The 22001-nt window shown below is 45.4% G+C and overlaps 1 protein-coding gene across 12 annotated transcripts in view; it reads left to right on the top strand.

The window, feature by feature from the left end:
• The window catches only part of invs (inversin), a 498042-nt gene that overhangs the window by 269022 nt on the left and 207019 nt on the right, over positions 1 to 22001 (top strand). For all 12 annotated transcript variants that reach the window (XM_072508926.1, XM_072508929.1, XM_072508921.1 and 9 more), the window contains 2 exons: positions 5058 to 5287; positions 21478 to 21584. In XM_072508926.1, the coding sequence (XP_072365027.1) occupies positions 5058 to 5287; positions 21478 to 21584 (337 nt within the window). The remainder of the gene's footprint in view (positions 1 to 5057; positions 5288 to 21477; positions 21585 to 22001) is intronic.

Here is a 22001-nt window from a genome sequence, read left to right on the forward strand (position 1 = left end):
GATGGCATCACAATTGCCAGATACCAGATATTCCCTATTGTTGGCATTTGGATGCAATTAACTTTGGGAAAGGTGAAAACCACATCACAGAGCTTGGCAGATCTTTGTGGGCAGCTTTCTTTGAAATCAGAGGTGAATGTTGTTACTTTACCGCTGACCTCAAAATTTGAGCCTCAATGTTCAAACCTCTAGCAGCAGAATTAAAGTCTTCCGTCCAAAAGTGCAGGACAATTTGAGATAAGCTGACACGAATAAGCTACTATGACCCATAATAACATCAATTTCACACTCCATTTATTAAGAAAGCAGGTTTCAGTTGTGTGCAAATTTAATATGCATTTTGGATTGTTTGTACAAATAAAATGATATGCGCTAACTGGTTTTGCCCTGTAAGTAACTAAGTAATGTTAGTTTATTAGTGTAGTTTCTACTGGAAATAACACAATGGTTACATGGCTCCATGGGCAGTGAGATGTTTATTATGGTAATTCAAATCAATTTATGAATAGCATTGTGGAATTTTATTTAAGAACTCAGTATGCATTGTAGAATGCATCGTGAAATGCTGAGAGAACCATAGAGAAAATTACAGAGTCTCTGACCACAATCTTTCGAAAGTCCTTGGATATGGAAGCTATGTTAGAGGACTGGAAGGCTTTGTCTGTTCAAAATGGGGAAAAGGGCACCGTTGATCTTTCAACGTAACATTGCGAATAGATGTGATTCTGGATACTGTGATGTTGGATAAAATTAATTCTTACCTCTGAAAGCATGGCTTAATTAAGGACTGCCAACCTAGATATGTAAGAGACTTGTTGACAAAATTAAGGTGCATGGTAGTAAAAGCAATATAACAGCATGGATAAGAAGCAAGCGAAAGAATAGAAAACAGTGTGTTGTGGTTAATGACTGATTTTCTTAACTGGAGAAATGGTCCCAAACATCATGACCATTGTACTAAATGTATAATAACTTATGCCCACCACCTCCAACATAGGGCTGGGAAAGTTCAGCCCATTATGTCTATTTGCCCTATGTAATATTCTCCTCCTCTCTGACTCTGCTTCACCTGAAAAACATTTGGTGTTGATTTCCCATGTGCACCATCATGAAAGATCTGTTTATTCTAAACACAATGAACTTCACATATGTTGGGCTGAATTTAATGTCAGCGATGGGTGTCTTGTCTACATACTGAAGAACCAAGGAGCCCTGTGTCACCACCTTTGGGGAAGGTCTGCTATATTAAAGTGTCAGGCCTTTCCTGGAATTAAAGACTCTGGGGCATAAATTGTACCCACCGAGGGCTCCTAACTACACAGAGGCTGGCAGCTGTCCAATGGTGGTAGCTGCCAACAGTTCACTCACAACAGCCAAGGGAGTTGTGGGATGGGGATTATGGAAGAAGGAAAGAGCAGGGGGTGGCTTTCAGCAGCCCAATCCCTTCCTGATGCTAGGTCCTTTGATCAGAGAATCATAGAATATACATGTGCAGAAGGAGGCCATTTGGCCCATCGAGTCTGCACCGCCCCTTGGAAAGAGTACCCCACCCAGACCCACATCTCCACCCTATCCCCGTAACCCCACCCAACCTTTTTGGACACTAAGGGCAATTTAACATGGTCAATTCACCTAACCAGCACATTTTTGGACTGTGGGAGGAAACCGGAGCACTGGAAGGAAACCCAGGCAGACACAGGGATAACGTGCAGACTCTGCACAGACAGTGACCCAAGCCACGAATTAAACCTGGGACCCTGGAGCTGTGAATCAACTGTGCTAACTGTTGTGTTATGCTGCTTCGGATAACACAGACTGCTACTTGATGCAGTCTTAACTAAAGGATGCTCCAGACTCTGAAATGAGTTCAACGTGTTTATTGAACTATTAACACAGTTCTCAAATGAGTTCGACTCTCCGCTAATCTAACTGTAGTAACTCAATCTAACTGTACCAGCTTGCTCTAAGCCACGTGCTGGGGTGTGATGCTGCTGATCAACCCTGTCTAACTCTCTAGATGTCTGTCTTTGGAAAGAGGCAGGGCGTGAGTGCCTCATCCCTTTTATAGTGTTTATGTCATGCCCCCTTGTGGTGATGCCACCTCTGAGTGTCCTGACTGCCCATTGGTTGTGTCCTATTCTGAGTGTTCATTGGTTGCATGTTTGCATATCATGACGCTAACCACTGTGCTGTGGGTGGCACGGTAGCTGAGTGCCTTTGAATGAGGAACCCACTTGGCATTCCATAAGCAAACGCAGCAGGACGGGTTGATAAAGTGGTTTGGAAGTCAAATGGGATAGTTGGCTTCATTAGCCGAGGGATAGAATATAAGAACAGGGAGGTTGTAATGGAGCTGTATAAAACACTTGTTCAGCCGCAGCTAGGATACTGTGTGCAATCTGGTCGCCGCGCTATAGGAAGGATATGATTGTATGTTGCATGGGCTGGAGCGTTTCAGCTATTAAGGGAGGCTGGATGGGCTGGGGTTGTTCTCTTTAGAACAGAGAAGGCTGTAGGAGACCTGGTCGAGGTGTTCAAAATTATGAAGGACATAGGTTAGAAAAGAAGAAACCTTTCCCTTTATTAAAGGGGGCAATCACCAGGTGGCATAAATTTAAAGATAATGGAGAGTAGATTTAAAGGGGATTTGAGGAAAAACCTTTTCCCCTAGAGGATGGTGGGAATCTGGAACCCACTGCCTGAGAGAGTGAGCGGGAACCATTAACATTTAAGAAGCTTTAGATGAGCACTTGAAACGGCATAACATGCAAGGCTGTGTGCCAAGTGCTGGAAAATGGGATTCAAATATATAGGTGTTTGATGGCCGGCACAGAAAATGATGAGCTAAATAACCTTTTGTTCTGCTGTAAAAGCCAATGACTATGACAAACGCAACAGAGTTTACTTTTTGGGATTTCCGTGTGGCAACACCCCCATCTGTCACCAGTTGAATACTATTGATGGAGGGATGATGGAGGCCCTTAATAGGGCATTAATTGCTCACTTATGGGTCTCAATTAATGCCTAGATCAGAAGGGTATCCACAAGCTTTTTACGCCATGGACTTAATCCGGTGGAGGCAGGAAGGCGACACAGTACCAAGTGCTAATTTTCATACCTTGTCACATGTCCCTGCACCAAAATACCTGATCCAAAATCATTGGGCATGAGATCGACTCCCGGACTTCTGCTACTGTGACTCTGTACCAGTCTCTAAGACGGGGGAGAGCAGCCTGCGATAACTCAGGACTCATTATTCCCTTTCCCCCATCATTTGAAGACAACTGGCCTCTGTTCACCATCTTCCATAATACCGTGATTGAGATTTAAAATTTACTTTTGTGATGGAATCCATCGTTTCCAACCTGTATTTTTTGAGACAGGCCCTAGTTGCAAAGGGACATTGAAAAGGAAAGCCAAGGAAACAAACAACCCTTTCAGTTTCTAAGGAAACTAAGGCTGAAACTGAGATTGGCAACGAAAACTTCTGGGGACACTAAAACTGCTTGGAATCATATAAAAGGACACACAGCCATCAGAGCTCAGATATTGATCCCAGTGGTGCAGTACAGAGGTTGAAGAAGATGGAGGCTAGATCTAAAAGCTGAGAATAGGCAAATGTACAGTTGCTGCAGCCAGTTTTGTTACTTGAAGGAACCATCGCCATCCAAACTGTGGTAAGCGGAGTTGAGGAAGTTCTGCAGACATGTGCCATTGTTGGTGAAGTCCATGCCCATGGAACTCGGATTGGTTGTGTGCTGCTGTCAGCTGGATATCAGCCTACATCTTAGAATAAGGGGAGCTGAAATTCTTTGAAGGTGGCAGACGTTTGAAGAACTCGGTGACTAAATTGATGACCTATTAGCTGAATGAGCTACCGAGCCAATTTGTAATATCAGTTTCCGTTGTATCTACCATTTATTATGTAATTTATAGTTTATAATCAGCAGCAATTTGCCTGAGAATTTATATTTAACTTGCATTAATTCTGGGTTTTAGATGTAGGTGGTTATCCAATATAGTGTTTAGCGTTTGCTTTGTTTGGCCTTTGTATAGTTAGAATTACTTTGTTTTAAATTGTGCAAACTTGTGGTTTCATTCTTTGAATTAATAACTGGTATTTCAGATTTCTTCTTTTTAAAAAATGATCGCTGGTCTCGACCAAGATCACAACACTGTGTAGAATTCTAGCCCCCAGCGTCTGTAGAATAGTAAATTATGTTCCAGTGCGCTGTGTTAACATGCCGTCCACGTGCCCCCCCACCACCACCACAACCTCCAACCCACTGTCACAAATTGAAAGCAATAATCAAACAAAGCAGTTTCCATAAGAAGTAGGAGGAGGCCATTTGGCTCATTGAGCCTCCTCCACCATTCAACAAGATCATGGCTGATCCGATTGTGACCTTAAATCCTGTCTGTCTGTCTGTCCCCCATAACCGTTGATTCTTTGTCGATCAAAAATCGGTTCAAATCAGACTTGGCTTTATTCAATTACTTACCTTCCATAATAATAATAATAATCTTTATTGTCACAAGTAGGCTTACATTAACACTGCAACAAAGTTACTGTGAAAAGCCCCTAGTCGCCACATTCCAGCGCCTGTTCGGGTACACTGAGGGAGAATTCAGAATGTTCGATTCACCTAACAGTACGCCTTTCGGGACTTGTGGGAGGAAACCGGACCACCCGGAGGAAACTCACGCAGAACGTGCAGACTCCTCACAGACAATGACCCAAGCCGGGAATTGAACCTAGGACCCTGGAGCTGTGAAGCAACAGTGCTAACCATAGCTCACTAGGCAAGAGAATTCTGAATACTAATAACTTCCGAGAGAAGAAATTTCTCTCCCCTCTGGAGATCTTCCATTTTGACTACTCAATGTGCAGGAAATTGGGGACAAAACAGGAATGTGAGATTAGTTGAGCCAACACAGTCAAAATGGACTGATTGGCCACCTCCTGTGCTGCATGATTCAATAGTACAAATAATGCTGATTATCTCTCTGTATTATTTTAAATATTTGTGCTAAACAGTTTAATTGTAATATTACAGGTGGTGCAAGAGTTGATCTGATTGACCAAGATGGCCATAGTCCTTTGCACTGGGCTGCCCTCGGAGGAAATGCAGATGTGTGTCAGATCCTGATTCAGAACCTGATCAACCCAAATGTGCAGGATTATGCTGGAAGAACTCCTTTGCAGTGTGCTGCATATGGAGGTTACATCAACTGTATGGCGGTGCTCATGGAAAACAAAGCGGATCCCAATATACAAGACAAAGAGGTATTCTATCAAATATTGTTAAAGATAATGCAGTTTTTTTTAAAAAACATTCCTAAATCCTCAGACTTCCGTGGTACAGTGGCATTCTGTTCTGTAAAAAGCCCATTTTTTTACAAATCACTTTTTTCATTTGTTAGTTTATTAATAATATAGAATATGTACCCATGGAATAATATCCTGACTCTGAACATTAATGAACAACCATAACTATTGGACTTGGTGCATATTTTATGCAAATGCATTATTTCCCTGCAAGAGGAAAATTTGGCAAATCATAATTGTGGTTGCTCATTCACATCATATCACAATGTAGTATAGAGAAGGAAAGACCATTTTCCTTCAAAAATGAAGGGAAGGTAAAATTATCATGAAAGAAAAATTAATTTTGTAGCAACATTTTAAATCTGAGACCAAACTCTGGCTGGGAGTTGTACTAAGCAGCAATATGCTCTGGTGCAGACTACATCATAAAACATTTTCACTTCATATGGATGACTTAAGAATGTCATTCAAATCTTGAACATAGCATTGAAATTGTCCCCGAACCTATTCAAATGATTTACAGATTTGTATTAATTTTGTCTATTTTCTTGAACCAATGAGGTTTGTGTCTCCTGGAACCATTGTATAGAGTCACAGAATAGTTACAGCACGGAAGGAGGCCATTTAGTCAGTCATGTCTATGTGGTTCTTTGCAAGAGCAACTCACCTAGTCCCACTTCTGAAGAAGAGTAATTTGACTCAAAATATTAACTCTGTTTCTCTCTCCACAGTGCTGCCAGACCTGTCGAGTTTTCCCAGCACATTTCATTTTTATTTCACTTAGCCCCACTCCCTTGCCTTTTCTCTGTAGCCCTGCAATTTCTCTCTCTTTAGATCTAATTTTCATTTGATGGTCTCAATTGAATCTGCCTCCACTATATTATCAAGCCATTATAGACACTTTTTTTTTCTATATTTTTTTTGCAAAAGGCCTGATAAAAATATGGGAATGACCTGACAAGAAAATTGATTTTTGAATATATTCTCATAGATAGGGAATCTCTAATAGCAGACATCCAGTCATTTTATTCACCCAGTTTTCCACTGTAATATCCAGCCACCACTGGAAGCACCACTCTGCAACATACAGATGTATTTAAATTAAATGGCAATGATGTAGTGACTCCATATGTCCCAGGGGAGCATAGTGGCAGAGTAGTAGTGGTATTGTCGCTGGAGTGGCAATCCAGAGACCCAGGATAATGCTCTGGGGACCGAGGTTCGAATCCTGCCATTGCAGATGGTTAACTTTGAATTCAATAAAAATCTGGAATTAAAAGTATATAGGTTACCATGAAGCCATTGTTGTTTGTCGTAAAAACCAACTGATTCTCTAATGTCCTGTAGAGAAGGAAATCTGTCATCCTTACTTGTTCTGGTCTACATGTGACTCCAGAACCACACAGCAGTGTGATTGACTCCTAAGTGCCCTCAAGGGTGGGCAATAAATGCTGGCCCAGCCAGCAACGCCCAGATCCAATGAATGAATTTTTAAAAAGTTTCCATCATTGCCACTTCATTAATACTAAGAAAACCTCATTGACCGTGGCTGGGCTGAAGGGGAAGGACAGTTTTAAAATCCCAGCAGCTATTGCAAAGAGCTTGAAATATACCAGCATAAGTTATTGATCCATCATTGAAGAGTGAATCGTAGATTTGCATTATACAACAAGTTATTAGAATTTGGAATGCGCTGATACGATGGTTGAAAGAGATTCAATAGTAGCTTTTTTAATGAATTGAATAAATACTTATTAGAGAAAAAATTGAAGGGATATAAGGAAACGCGAGAAAGTGAGATTGCTCTTTGAAAGAGCCAGTACAGACTGAATGGACTGAATGTTATCAACGAAAACCCAAAGATGTTTAATAAATATGGGCAGCACGGTAGCACAGTGGTTAGCACAGTTGCTTCACAGCTCCAGGGTCCCAGGTTCGATTCCCGGCTTGGGTCACTGTCTGTGTGGAGTCTGCACGTTCTCCTCGTGTCTGCGTGTCTCCTCCCACAGTTCAAAGACGTGCAGGTTAGGTGGATTGGCCATGCTAAATTGCCTCTTAGTGTCCAAACAAAAGGTTTGGTGGGGTTACTGGGTTACGGGGGTAGGGTGGAGGTGTGGACTTGGGTGGGGGGCTCTTTCCAAGGGCCAATGCAGACTCCTTGGGCCGAATAGCTTTCTTCTGCACTGTAAATCCTATGATTCTATGAAATACATATAAAACAAGATTTCAAAGAAAAGAGTTGGGCTTTTTAGAAACCAAAAATGTAACCTATGTGTGGACAATGTGGACATTGTTCTTAATGAATGCTTTGCCTCTGTCTTCACAAAAGAAGAGGGCAATGAAGACATTATAATTAAGGAGGAAAAGTGTGGAATATTGGAGGGGATAAACATAGTGTCAGAGAAAATATTAAATATCTTTGAAAGTAGGCAAACAACTCGGTCCAGATGAAATGTATCACAGTCTATTAAGAGAAGCAAGGAAGGAAATACTGGCGGCTCTGACAATCAAGGACAATCAGCATGGATTTGTTAAGGCAAGATTGTGCCTGACTAACTTGATTACATTTTTGAAGTAAAAGAGAGGGTCAATGAGGATAATGCATTTGTGGAATCTAGATAGATTTTAGCAAAGCTTTTGACAAAGGACCCACATGGCAGATAATTTAGAAAAGTGAAAGCCCATAGGATTCAAGAAAAAGTGATAGAATTCCAAAATTAGCTCAATGGTTGATGAGTGCCTTTGTGGCTGGAAGGCTACTTCCAGTGGACTGGTCAGATGGGCAAAAATGTGGTAAATGGAATTTAATATGTAGAAATGTGAGGTAATGCACTTGGAGAGAGCAAATAAAATGAGGAAGTGCACAATAAATGATAATTGTTGTTTGGTAGTACAGAAATTGAGTATTGCTGAAAAAGACATTTGCCACAGCTTTTCATCTTGCACTCATCAGGACAATTGTACGAATACAAATCTCAGGGAAGACCTTTTACTGTATGAGAAAAGGATGTTAGGATACTGTGAAATATACAGTAAGAGAGAGACTTTGGAGTGCATGTCTACATATCCTTGAAGGCCGCAGGACAGGTAGATAAGGTCATTAAGGAGACATATGGATAATTCACTTTGTTTGCTGTGATATAGGGTGGGATTTTCCAGCCCTTCCTGCCAGCAAGATCTTCCGGTCCCACTGAAGGCTGCCCCCCACGGAGGATTCCCCAGTGGCGGGACGGGCAAGACACAAAATGGCATAGACATCAGTGGGACTGGAAGATCCCACCAGCGGCCAATAGTCCACCTCCGCCGCTGTAAAACACACTGCGGCAGGGTCAAAAAACCTGCCAATAGAGTATAAGAGAGGGAGGTTATGCTAGAATTGTATAAAACTGTCAATAGCTCTGGTCACCATATTACAGGATGTGAAACACACTAGAGAGGGAACGGGGAGATTTACAGGCTGTTAATCGGGCTGGAGAATTTTAGTGATAATGGAAAATGCTTCCTTTGAAATCAAGGAGGCTGACGAGAGATTTAATTGAGGTGTAAAATTATGATGGATCTAGCGAGAGTAGATAGGAAAAATCAATTTCCTTCAACAGAGGTGTCAATAATTAGGGGCATACATTTAAATTCATTGGAATTAAACTGAATAAATATTTTCCAGCCAACATGGACGCAAAGAAAAAATCTCCATTAACATTGGTGGGCCCGGAAGAGCTTTTCCGTGTGAAGGGCTGGAAAATTTTGGTTTTCGACCTCAGTAGATTCAGGGCGAACAGCAGCAGGGACTACGGACATCCCTGCCTTGTGCCCCGGGCAGTTGGAAGTACTTAGGGCTGGTGGTATTTGTCCGTACGCTCGCTGTGGAAGCGCTGTACAGGAGTTTCACCCAGGCGGTGAACTCTGCTCCAAGCCCGAACCATTCCAGTACCTCACTGAAGTACTTCCATTTGACTCTGTCAAAGGCCTTTTCTTCATCCAGGGAGAAGATCACCTTGGGTGTTCTCTCCCCGGATGGGGTCATGATCATGTTCAGCGAGCCCTTGATGTTCAATGTTAGCTGTCTACCCTTGACAAAGCTCGCTTGGCCTTCTGCTACTACCTCTGGTACGCAGTTCTCCTGGCTAGGACCTTGGCCAGTATTTTTGCATCTACGTTTAGCAGCGAAATGATTCTGTAGGACCTGCATTCTGTTGGGTCTTTGTTTTTTTTCAGTATCAGCGAGATTGAGGCTTGTGCTCATGTAGGCGGCAGAGTGCCCCTCGCCAGCTAGTCTGTGAACATCCCCGTAGGTATGGGGTCAGTGTCATCACAATCTTTTGTCGAAGTCCCCCGGGATAGGGATCGAACCTGGGTCCTCAGCGCTGCAGGCAGCAGTGTTAACCACTGTGCCACATGCCGCCCGAGGTGGGATATTCTTCCACTATCGCTGGCAGGGCGGGTCATAGAGGAAGGTTCGGTTTGGGGGTGGGTGGTGGTGGCTTCGTGTATGGGGACAAGTTCAAGGACAGTGGTGATGACTCCACTTTGTTCTCACTGGCTAAATACTCTATGAGCCCAAAGATGATTGCTTTGTTTAGAGTTTGGAATAAGTTTAGGCAACATTTTAAGCTAGATGGTCTGTCGCTGTGGGTACTGCTTTGTGGAAATCATAGATTTGTTCCAGCATGGTTAGCAGGGTTTGGGAACAAGAAGGGGTTGGTTTAGCACAGTGGGCTAAATAGCTCGCTTGCAATGCAGAACAATGCCAGCAGTGCGGGTTCAATTCCCGTACCGGCCTCCCCGAACAGGCGCCTCAATGTGGCGACATGGGGCTTTTCACAGTAACTTCATTAAAGCCTACTTGTGACAATAAGCGATTATTATTATTATGACAGAGAGGTTTAGAGACATTTGCAGAGTTGGGGGAGATAATAGAGAAGTTTCAGTTGCCGAGGAGGAACGGGTTCTGGTACTTGCTGATTAGAAATTTTGTGAGGGCTGAATTGGCCATGTTTCTGTAGTTACCGCCCCCTTTCTTGCTATAAAAGATTCTGTCTGAGGATGAGATAGGAGAGGGCAAGGTCTTTGATATGTATGGGTTGTTAATAGAGAGGAAGAGGCCTCGAAGGAGGAGATAAAGAGGAAGTGGGGGGAGAAGCTGGGTGGTATATTTGAGGGGGTGATCTGGAGTGAGGCCTTGTGCAGGATGAACTCAACCACCTCATGTGCAAGATTGGGTTTAATTCAATTTAAAGTGGTGTGCAGAGCGCATATGACAAGGACGCTTATGAGTGGATTTTCTCCGGAGGTGGAGGATGGATGCAAGCGGTGTTTAAGGGGGCCGGCAAACCACACAAACATGTTTTGGTCCTGCCTGAAATTGGCGGGGTTTTGGGAGTCTATTTCAGGGACGATGGTAGAGATCTTGGGGCTGAAGGTGGCCCCGAGCTCGGAGGAGGGGTTCTACTCGACTTGGAGGCTGTTCATCTCCTTCATCAAGAGTTGGTAGACATCAGCTTGGGGTGGGGGATTGTTGTTTAGTTTTATTTTGTATTACAGTTATAAAGTGAGGCATGTGGGGTGGTATGGTGGAATTTTATAGTGAGAAATGTATATGAATGGATGTGATGCGTTTTGTAACTAAAATGAAAATGTCCTGAATAAAAATATATATTTTTAAATTATATTGTTGCTAACTTTGCCTTAGTTTAATTGCTCTGTTTTATCACCTTTGCCCTTGAGTCGCCAGGTACCTTTATGATACCGCCACATGGTTCAAGTCCGAGTAATGATCAATAATCCAATACACCGATTAGTAAGATTGAAGTCAAAGCACATTTATTATACACAGTAATCACTACTCATGCATAAATTCTACGTCTAAGCTACTTCTACAACTAACAGGCCTATACTTAACTTGGAACTGGCCCACCAGGTCAGGGAATCAAATGGCCTTTTGTTCGGATTCTGAGCCTGCAGGATTCGAAGTTGGTACAGATTGGAGCACCTATCTCGTAGCGAGCGTTGAAGTAAGACTTACAGTTCTGCCCAGCTGCTGAAGAGTGAAGAGCTGGAGAAGTGGTGGAGAAGAGCAGAGAGAGGTGGAAGAGAAGAATTGAACTTGGGGCTCAATTCTTATAGTCCCCAGGGGCTTCCCGCCTTTCCCAATTGCTTAGTTCGATTTTCTCCAATGCTGGAGCGGTTCCCTGATCGATGGGCGGTCTTGAGGTGGTCGTTCACCTCCCTTTGTGTAGGCTTCTGCTGGCGCCGAAGAGTCTGGTTTTGCTTTGTGTGTCTAAATGTTGCTTATTGTTCCCAGGGATTGCTCATTAGTATGCAGATGGCTGGTGTTTTGTTATGCTGATGGTTGCTGGTATCGATCTTGTCTGGCCTTTCCAGAGGTAAATACACAGCCAACCTGCAGCTGCTCATTTGTGTCTTGTTGGCTGACTTTCCCATCAGCCTTTGCCGTTTGCCATTTTGAATCGGGAGTTGGCCATTTTAAGTGGCTACATTCCCTCCTTGTGATCCTAACGCAAAGCGTGAACGATCACATAACTATGTTGCTTTCCATTCCCTGACCTGGGGGGGGGGGGGCACTTCCTTCATGGCCTCTGCACTGACCATAGCTATGCAAAAAATGTTTAACTGACAATTCTAAGGGCGCTATGTCAAACAGGGACATGCATTACAAAACAATAAACTGGGAACCTCTAACTATTCTTAATACACTACACTCACTTAAACATTTCATTATCCTAACTTCCTCAACCATACAAACAAAATCATAGCAGTTTATACATCAGTCTTCCTGGCTTGGCAGTCAAGCTCAGGATCGTACAATTTGCTCATGAACAGTTCTTTACATTTCTTTATTTACTATAAAACGCAAGTGAATGCTCTTTATTATAGATCACGGGGGTCGGGGCTCTGGTCGTATCCGAAAATAGGGGATCTAATCCTATATACCGGGGTCGAGCGCGGTAGGCTCTCCTTCTCCATTTCCGTAGACACATAGTCTGCACTATGCAGCAGAATATCGCTAATACCAGTAAGGTTTCTATTACATAGGACAGAGAGTACCAGGTTATGAACCTGGCACACCAAGATGATGTGGTGTCGCTGGTGACTGGGCTCTGGGTACTGCGGGGAAGTGAAATATTAACGGCTGGGGGGCTTGAAGTCATGGGGTTCGCGTTCACACGCAACCAAATGTCCATAAAGATGACGCTGATCCATGTGAAGGAAGTCCTCATGGCTCTTCTTTTTCCTTTTATTTCTTCTCTTCTCCGGTCCTGGAGCTTCTGGAGTTCTGTGGAAACAAGCATAGTGTCTGTAACTATCTTTGTTTAATATCTCGTACGATAGTGTGTCTCCTGTAGTGCCAATTACTCCCTTTATAATTGGTCACTATGTGTGACTCCCTCATTTTTTTTCAAAAATCGACATACTTTCAAATAATGAACCAGTGCGAGCCGTCTCGCAGACTGTGCAATTTACCATCCAAATGTTTCAGGATGTAAATAGCATGTGGTTGGCAACCTAAAGGTTACCTAAAACAAAACAAAACGTTTTGAACGAAAAGTGCCAAAATGAGGTGCGTATGGGCCGCAACGGGTAAGAGTTGGATGAGTCCCCGGGTAGGACGGCTACCAATGCCGTGTCTCTCCTACCCGAGCGTAGTTGACCAGAGGGGGGGTTCCCAGGCAGGGCAGGTCCCAAGCCGTTTCTCCACTGCCTGAGCAACTGACAAGAACGGGCAAGAAATGTAGTCATCGTGGTGGGGCTGCCGTAGTGGTTCTTCCCTCGAACCAGAAGGGCAGTTACCAATGGGCGTCTGGTTCCTTAACCAGTCTCTGCAGACAAGTCCTCAGAGGTTTCTGCTGAAAAGGCGTGCGGACAAGTTCTCAGAGGTTTCGGACGAATAGGCATGGGGTAGTGGGAAAAAAATGTTTTTCCTGTCTGACAAACAACATTTAACAAACGTACAAACAACATAAAACATTCTGCAGGTTCCATCAGAAAGGACACCACTTCTCCCAAGCGGTTCCTTTTAAAACATCATCTGGACACCCCAGTTCACGGTTGCGAACAGGGTCGCAAAGGGGTTCTCGGTTTGGGAGTCAGACCCAAGGTCGTCATCTTCTCCTGGATGCCAAACTCTTGAGTGCTTCAGGGCTAAAAGGGCTGCATGGTGTGAGGTGGGGTTGCTCTCGTCGTTGCGGACGAGTCGGAACGAGTTGTCTCGGTGCCAATAGTTGGAGTTGTGTGGGGACAGAATCAGGGTCGTCAGTGTAGTTCGGTGGTCAGTGGTGGGGCTTATTTAGGAAAGTGATCATGAAGGGATCACTTGGATCGTAGTCGGAATCGCTGGGTGTGGGGCCTGTTGCATGGGGATAGTAGGGAGGCGTGCTGTGGCTATCGTCCGAGTCACAGTCGATATCTCTGCTGCTGCAGTCGGTGGGCGTTCCGGGGCGGAGTGTATATTTTGGGAATGGAGTCGAGGTCGAGTACGTGGCTGGGCTGGACGTGTTGGGGGATGGTAGGGTTACATTGGCTGTGGGCGGGGCGTGGTGTGCTGCGTCGAGCATGACGTGGTGTGCGTGGTTCAACTGTGTTCCATATGCCTTCAGCTGGTTGATATGGAACCACGCAGTCTTACCGTTGGGGTACTTTATTTTATATATGGAAGGGCTTACCTTGTCCGCAATGGAGTACGGACCCGAGTATTTTGGTGACAGGAATGTGCTGGGGTTATATACAGAGAGCATAACTTGCTGTCCTATACTGTACTCAGTCGCATGCACTGTCTTGTCGAAACAAGCCTTGCTGTGTTTCTTCCTGGTGCCCAATTTTACTGCGGCTGCTAGCTGAGCCGTTTTAACATTTTCAACTAATTGCTCCACGGCTTTCTCGTGTGTGAGGGCCGTCACTTCGGGGCTGGTCGAGTCTAAACCTAATAAATATTCTGTACCTTTCATGGGGCGTCCGGTCATGAGGGTGTATGGGGTGTAACCTGTGGAAGTAGAAATTGTATTACTCAAAAACATCAGCGCAAAAGGGAGGACTGAGTCCCAAGTGGTGTTGTTTTGCTGGACCATTTTTCTGAGGGTGGATTTTAGGGTCCGATTCATGCGCTCCATGAAACCACTCGACTGTGGGTGGTATGCGATGTGGAATTTTTGGGTGATGCCAAATATCGTGAGGACGGTCTGCATGACACGTCCCGTAAAATTGGGAGCCTTGGTCGGATTCAATGCTGCGGGGGAGTCCCCATCTTGTAAAGATGTGGTGGGTCAAAATCTTGGCTGTGGTTTTTGCAGTGTTTGTGCGGCAGGCTGGGAATGCTTCCACCCATTTCGTAAATGTGTCAATTACCACAAGTACATATTTATAGCCATTCCTGCAAGGGGTCAATGGACCTATAAAATCGATCTGGAGGTTAGTACAGGGGTCATTAACGGGTCGGGTGTGGCTGAGTTGAGCCTTTTTGGCCTATCTGTCCGGATTATTCTGCGCACAGATAAGACAATTCTCGATGTAATGGTTTACATCGTCCTTTAAATTCAGCCACCAACAAAGCTGCTTGAGATGGGCTGTAGTGGGATCGATTCCCTGATGTCCATGACCGTCATGGAACAAACAAATCAGTTGATTCCGGTCCTGTTCAGGAACCACATAAAGGGTGTCTTTTAACACCACACCGTCATGTGTGGTCAGTGCATTTTTTAACCTCTCACAGGGCGCTGGATATTTTCCGTTCACAATCTCCTTGAGATTGCTGTCCTGCTTCTGGGCCTCCACTAGATCCTCGATCTTTGTCTGTGAGACCTGAACTGCGCTCACTGGTGCACTTTTGGGGGGTGTCCAAAGGTATCCATGCCTGGAACCTGCTTTAGCCAGTGCGTCAGCTTTCACATTTCCGGGGGGGGAGGAACGATGGTGGCTACGGACTTTGATTATCCCAAAAGTCCTGTTCTGTGCTCTCTCTAAAATGTGACGGAGCAATGAGGTTGAGGGGAGGGGTTTTCCGTCTGCAGAAACAAATCCTCTTGCTTTCCACAGGGGCAGGAATTCCATGAGGCTGTTGCAGACATAGTGGCTGTCCGAGTATATGTCTGCTGGGCTGGGGAAGGAATCTGAGTGTTCCACTATATATGCGATGGCCGCAAGTTCTGCTGCCTGCGCGCCTAAGTGGCCTGGCAGTTTTATCGATATTTCCTCGAGGGCGCGTCCCTGCACGTCCTAGACATAGATACCGCAACCTGTTATTCGCTTCCCATTCAATACTGTGGAAGATCCATCCACATAGATCTTTATGGGCTCATACGCGTCCGTGTGCTGGGGGCTCTGGGCTGAACTACCTATCTTTCTGTGGGGTGTTTTAGCGATAAAGGGGCCTGTGCCATTGTGTGGAGAGATAATCTCACATTCATAGGGGGTTCCGGGGTACTGTAAGTTGTCGGCTAAATAGGTATGCGTCTTTGTCCTTTTAACAGTGATGTCCGGTCCCTGCAAGAGAAGGGTCCTTCTCGCTGCTCTAATCTGACTAACTGTACCGACCTTGAGTCGTCCGTCCAGTAAAAGTTGGGTGGGGGTGTGTTCGGTGAGAATTGTAATGGGGTTCAGTCCGGTAATATATGAAAAATACTGAACTGCCCAAAATACTGCGAGCAGGTGCCTCTCACAGGCTGAAAATCCCTGCTCCACAGCATCTAAAATTCTGGAGGCGTAAGCTACGGGCCTTAACTGGCCGTGCCGTTCCTGGAGGAGCACGGCCGAAAGGGTGCGGTCTGTGGTTGTTACCTCTATGGCGTAAGCGGAAAGCGGGTCTGGAACTTGTAGTGCGGGGGCTGCTGTGAGTACCTGTTTTAAGGAGCCCACAGCATCCGTATGCTGCGGAAGCCATTTCCAGGGGGCTCCCTTCTTTAGGAGGTCTGGGAGGGGCGCTGCCTTGCTGGCGAAACTGTCAATGTGGTTTCGGCAGTAGCCAACCAGTCCTAAAAACGACCGGAGGGCTGAAACGTTCTGGGGAAGGGGCAATTTAGCAATCGAGTCAATCCTTTTATGCTCGATCTCGCGTTCACCATGTGTGATAATTGTTCCCAAATATATCACCTTTTCTTCCAAAATCTGGGCCTTTTTGGGGTTGACTTTACAACCGATTGAGTGTAAGAGTTCCAGGAGTTCGGACAGAAGCTCAATGTGCTCTTCCTTGGTGTCTGTCTGCAGTAGTAGGTCGTCTACGTACTGAACCAGACATTCGGGGCGAGAGAATTTGGCTAAGTCATTTGCCAGCTGTCGGTGGAAAATGGAGGGGGAGTTGTGGAATCCTTGTGGAAGGCATGTCCACGTGTACTGCTGTGCTTTAAAGGTGAAGGCAAATTTGTACTGGCACGCCTTTGCCAATGGAATGGACCAGAATCCATTACTGACGTCCAAAACCATAAAGAATCGGGATTTGAGTCCCTGCTTGAGCATGGTCTCGGGACTTGTTGCTACTGTGGGGGCTGCTGCGGGGGTGATTTTGTTGAGTTCCCGGTAATCGATGGTCAGTCGCCTTGATCCATCGGGCTTTCTCACTGGCTACATCGGGGCATTATTAGTGGAGGCTACTGATATAAGTACGCCCTGCTCTAATAAGCTTTCTATTACCTTCGAGATTTCTCCCTCTGCCTCTTGGGGAAATCCATACTGTTTTGGGGGTCTAGGGTCAGATCCTGTTATTTGTACGGAGCCAGTCATCCGTCACAGTCGTGCTTGTGGGTCGCGAATGCTGCCCTGTTCTTTTGCAGAACTGCCTTAACCTGCTTGTCCGTACTAAGCGTGGTCGGGTTGAACCAAAATTCGCCTACTGCGCTAATTTTGTTCGCATTGCGGGGGCTCTTGCGGATTTTGCCATCTTCCAGACACACTGGTTGACTGGATCAAATGAAAGATTATGGGAATTCATGAAATCGATTCCCAGAATGTGTTCTGCTGTGTGGGGCAGGTCAACTAAAACTATGGGGTGCTTGGTGGTGATGTTACCGATTTGAATGGGGACAGGGGCTGTGATGTGTCCCTGCTGTGAGCGGCCTGTAAAGCCACTGAGGGTGATAGTGGCTGTAGTGGGCCACGTGTCTTTTTGAAACAGGGTGGAGGAATTCATCATGGTGCGGGACCCTCCTGTGTCCCATAGAAATTCGATGGGCTGTCCCCGAATATTTGCTGCAACTACCGGTCGTCCAGACCTATCCCAAAGGGTGTCGCAGACCCAACTGGGGGAGCCCGTACACCGTCAGTCCATTCCGGTCAAGTCCGTCTGATCTGAACGGGCGCTAACGCTATGAATGGGCTCTGTCTTTTTCTTGTTCAGAGTGCCCATCTGTTGGGCTCTCTGTGGCTTTTTAGGGGCATTGCACTCTCTTGCGAAGTGTCCCAACTGTCCGCAGTTGTAACACTCCTGTGACTTGGGTAGGGGGCTGTTCTTTCCCTCATTCACCCATGCGGGGTTCTGGTGTGTTGTCTTTACTGCATGCATATCTGCGCCGGCCTGCTTTTCCTCGGTATTCTTAACTGCGGGTTTACTTTGAACTGATTGCTCCCAAGCGCGGGACAATCTTTTCACTACCCACTTCTCGTTATGGGCCTCCTCTGAGGGATCATAATTGGCGCAGGCTTTCTGTCCTGTTTCTGTGGCATGGGAGATAAGGTTGCGGGTCCATTTGGCCATGTTGTCTGGGGGCAAATGGGCACGGTCTATGTCTCCAAAGACTCCTGCAAAGTGAATCCACAGGCGTCCAGCAAACGCTGTGGGGTGCATGGATTTCTTTTGCCTACATTTGTTGAGGCCATCTACAGGGTCACCCCGGTTATACCCGATCGCATCCAGGATCACGGTATGCATTTCTGCAAGGGTGCCTCCTCCTACATTCTGTGGGTCGGGAAGGGCTGCTGCTACTGAAGGGTCTAAACTTAAAACCGTGAGCTTTACATGCTCTCGCTCATCCAGGCCATACATGGTCGCCTGAAGCTCGACTGTGGCAAAGAAATGGTGGGGGTCTGAGGTGGGGAGGAACGGTGTGATCTTATCGCACGCGTCCCGTAATTGGGTCACTGTTAGGGGGTGGAGTATAGAAATTCCGCATCGTCCGATGTGGCTGTTCGGTGGGTGGTTACTGGGTTCATTGGAGCGTGAACTATCTGCTGTGTGGGGGGTTGGGGCGCTTTTCTCTTTTGTGGCTTTCCCTGCGCACATGTTCCCTGAACATATCTCTGCACTGTTTCATTCAATTCTTCCCAATCAGGGCCGTCTTCCTGATCTAATTTTTCTCCAAAAGTTTCCTGGAAACCTTTCTGAACAGAAAACAGCGATTGCAGCTCTGCAATCTGCTTCCTGCACTTTGCGTGATCTAGCGTGCTTTGTCTTTGTTCTGTGGTGGCAGCATGGAGTGCTCTTAATGCTGCCTTGAGGTCACTACACTGTTTCTGTAATGCCTCTACCTGTTTTTCCGTTTCCTCACGTACCAGGACTGCACGTTGCGTGTCCTGATAGGCCTTTTCATATTGAGACTGGAAGCTGCTTAAGTGCGCCAAACAAGACTGGTGTGCCCTTTTGGCATCCTCCACCTCTCCATCTTTTGCTGCCAACTTCCTTCTCAATTCCAAATTCTCCTTTTCTACCTCGCTTACATCGACCTTACTCATTCGATGTATGCCCTCAACTTCTTTCCGGAGCGTCCTGACGACCTCCTCTGTGCCTCGCAATTGTGCCAAGCAGGACACGATTGCCATCGGCTTGCGAGCTTTCCCTAAGCTCTTTTTGTGGATCTCGCTCAGGTTCTCGCACCAAGTATCTCCTATACTCCCGGGACCTGATTCCTCGTTGTCACAGAATTCATTCCAAAGGGGCCATCCTTTCCCTTTGAGATATTTCCTGATCTCTTCCTCCCAAATGGGACATTGTCCCACTCTACTGCTGCTGGTCGCTGCGACCGCAAATTCCTCTGGGTTCATGAGGCGCTGCATTGCCTGCATTGCCATCTTTCCTATCCAAATGCTGCTCTTCAAATTTGGGACAGGGGTATTAATCCGAATGCTGCTCTTCAAATTTGGGACAGGGGTATTAATCCGAATGATGCTCTTCAAATTTGGGACAGGGGTATTAAGGCGGTGCTGTAAATACGGGTATGGCTTTCGCTACTTTCCGAAATACAAACTTCCGACAGTTTTGTCGCAACAAAAAATCGATCCGTTTTACCTTATCGCCCTGTTAGTTACGCATGCATACACACACTTCCGAATTTATGAGTATTGATCAGAACTGCTTGAACACTTGTGTTTTTCTGTTCCCAATTGGATCTCTAATTCAAATTCTGGGTTCTCCCGGAGTAGTTTTCCACTTCTAGATCGGGTCCCGTCAGGATGTCGCCAAATAATGTTGCTAACTTTGCCTTAGTTTAATTGCTCTGATTTATCACCTTTGCTCTTGAGTCGCCAGGTATCTTTATGATACCGCCACGTGGTTCAAGTCCGAGTAGTGATCAATCATCCAATACACCGATTTGTAAGATTTAAATCAAAGCACACTTATTCTACACAGTAATCGCTACTCATGTACAAATTCTATGTCTAAGCTACTTCTACAACTAACAGGCCTATACTTAACTTGGAACTGGCCCACCAGGTCAGGGAAACAAATGGCCTTTCGTTCGGGTTCTGAGCCTGCAGGATTAGAAGTTGGCACGGCTTGGTAGCTAGGAGCGCCTATCTCGTAGCGAGGTTGAAGTAAGACTCACAATTCTGCCCAGCTGCTGAAGAGTGAAGAGCTGGAGAATAGGTGGAGAAGAGCAGAGAAGGTGGAAGAGAAGACTTGAACTTGGGGCTCAATTCTTATAGTCCCCAGGAGCTTCCCGCATTTCGGGGCGGAACCTGTACCTGGTCCCAAGTGATTGGACTTTGTACCAATCGCTTGGTTCGATTTTCTCCAATGCTGGAGCTGTTCCCTGATCGATGGGAGGTCTTGAGGTGGTCGTTCACCTCCCTTTGTGTAGGCTTCTGCTGGCGCCGCAGAGTCTGGTTTTGCTTTGTGTGTCTAAATGTTGCTTATTGTTCCCGGGGATTGCTCATTAGTATGCAGATGGCTGGTGTTTTGTTATGCTGATGGTTGCTGGTATCAATCTTGTCTGGCCTTTCCAGAGGTAAATACACAGCCAACCTGCAGCTGCTCGTTTGTGACTTGTTGGCTGACTTTCCCAACAGCCTTTGCCGTTCGCCATTTTGAATCTGGAGTTGGCCATTTTAAGTGGCTACAATATCTACTGTTATGGGGCCTATGAACTACTTCCACTGCCCATAATCCCGAATGCTACCCCGTGGGAATTTGATGTTATGACTGTAGCACAGTGGTTAGCACTGTTGCTTCACAACGCCAGGGTTCCAGGTTCGATTCCCGGCTTGGGTCACTGTCTGTGCAGAGTCTGCACGTTCTCCCTGTGTCTGCATGGATTTCCTCCGGGTGCTCCAGTTTCCTCCCACAAGTCCCAAACGATGTGCTGTTAGGTAATTTGGACATTCTGAATTCTCTCTCTGTGCACCCAAATAGGCGCCGGAATGTGGCGACTGGGGGCTTTTCACAGTAACTTCATTTGCAGTGTTAATGTAAGCCTACTTTTGACAGTAAAGATTATTATTGTTATATTGGAATTGCAGTGGCAACAAGTGCAAAAACAGCAGCAGTTGTGGTTCTGAGTGCGAGCAACAGGAGGGTCTTGATGCAACTTCCAGGTAGGCTGCCCACATGTACAGGGAAATTAGGTGAGAGGGTTGCTGAGAACTTCCTTTCTGACTTTTTACAATGGACCTGACTTTCTACGATGAGCCTGCTTCTAGTGGAGGCCCAGCTACATTATTTTGTGGAGGATGCCCCAAGTCCCAGTGCAATGTCCCAGAGTGATGGCAATGTAACAGGTTTGCACTCATATTTCCTCTTCCCTGCCCCTGGAAAATGAGCATCATCCAGATGCAACCAATAAAATATTACATCTAAACAGATGATTCAAACTTAGGTTACCATATGGTCACCATTAAGAAGCAATAAAATTACTTACTGTATATTTATGAAGAAAGTTGTTTTTCATTCTCCAGTTCAAAAGAGTGCTTACTCTGCAGAAATTGTATTACAGGGACGGACAGCACTACATTGGTCCTGCAACAACGGTTACCTGGATGCCGTCAAACTTCTGTTGGGCTATAATGCCTTTCCTAATCACATGGAGACCAATGAAGAGAGGTACTGTATGAAAGCTCTCACTCAATTTGGTTTGGTTTTCAGATTATTGGAACTCGTTAAAAAAAACTTACAGATACACAAGTGTTGGTATTTTCAACTGACAATAAACACTCCTTTTCCTTTGGGAGGTAATTAGTTCAGCCTATCCATTATCAATGGATTTAAATCCAATTTATACTGGCCAGATATTGGGTTGATGGTGTCATTTGAGGTATTTTTAACCAAGTTCTAAGTTGGTGCAAGTCCACAGAATAAAGTTACTCATAAATTTATGTTAGTTGGCATGTTGTTTCAGAGATGCCATAGACAGGAATTGAAAATGTCACACTGGGCTAGTCAAAGGTGCATTTCTGATATTGGGGTCAAAGTGTCTCATTGGGGAAAGATATAAGGGGCTGCTAATGTTTTCTCTACCTT

The sequence above is a fragment of the Scyliorhinus torazame genome, chromosome 6, assembly GCF_047496885.1.
Source record: "Scyliorhinus torazame isolate Kashiwa2021f chromosome 6, sScyTor2.1, whole genome shotgun sequence".
NCBI lineage: Eukaryota > Metazoa > Chordata > Chondrichthyes > Carcharhiniformes > Scyliorhinidae > Scyliorhinus > Scyliorhinus torazame.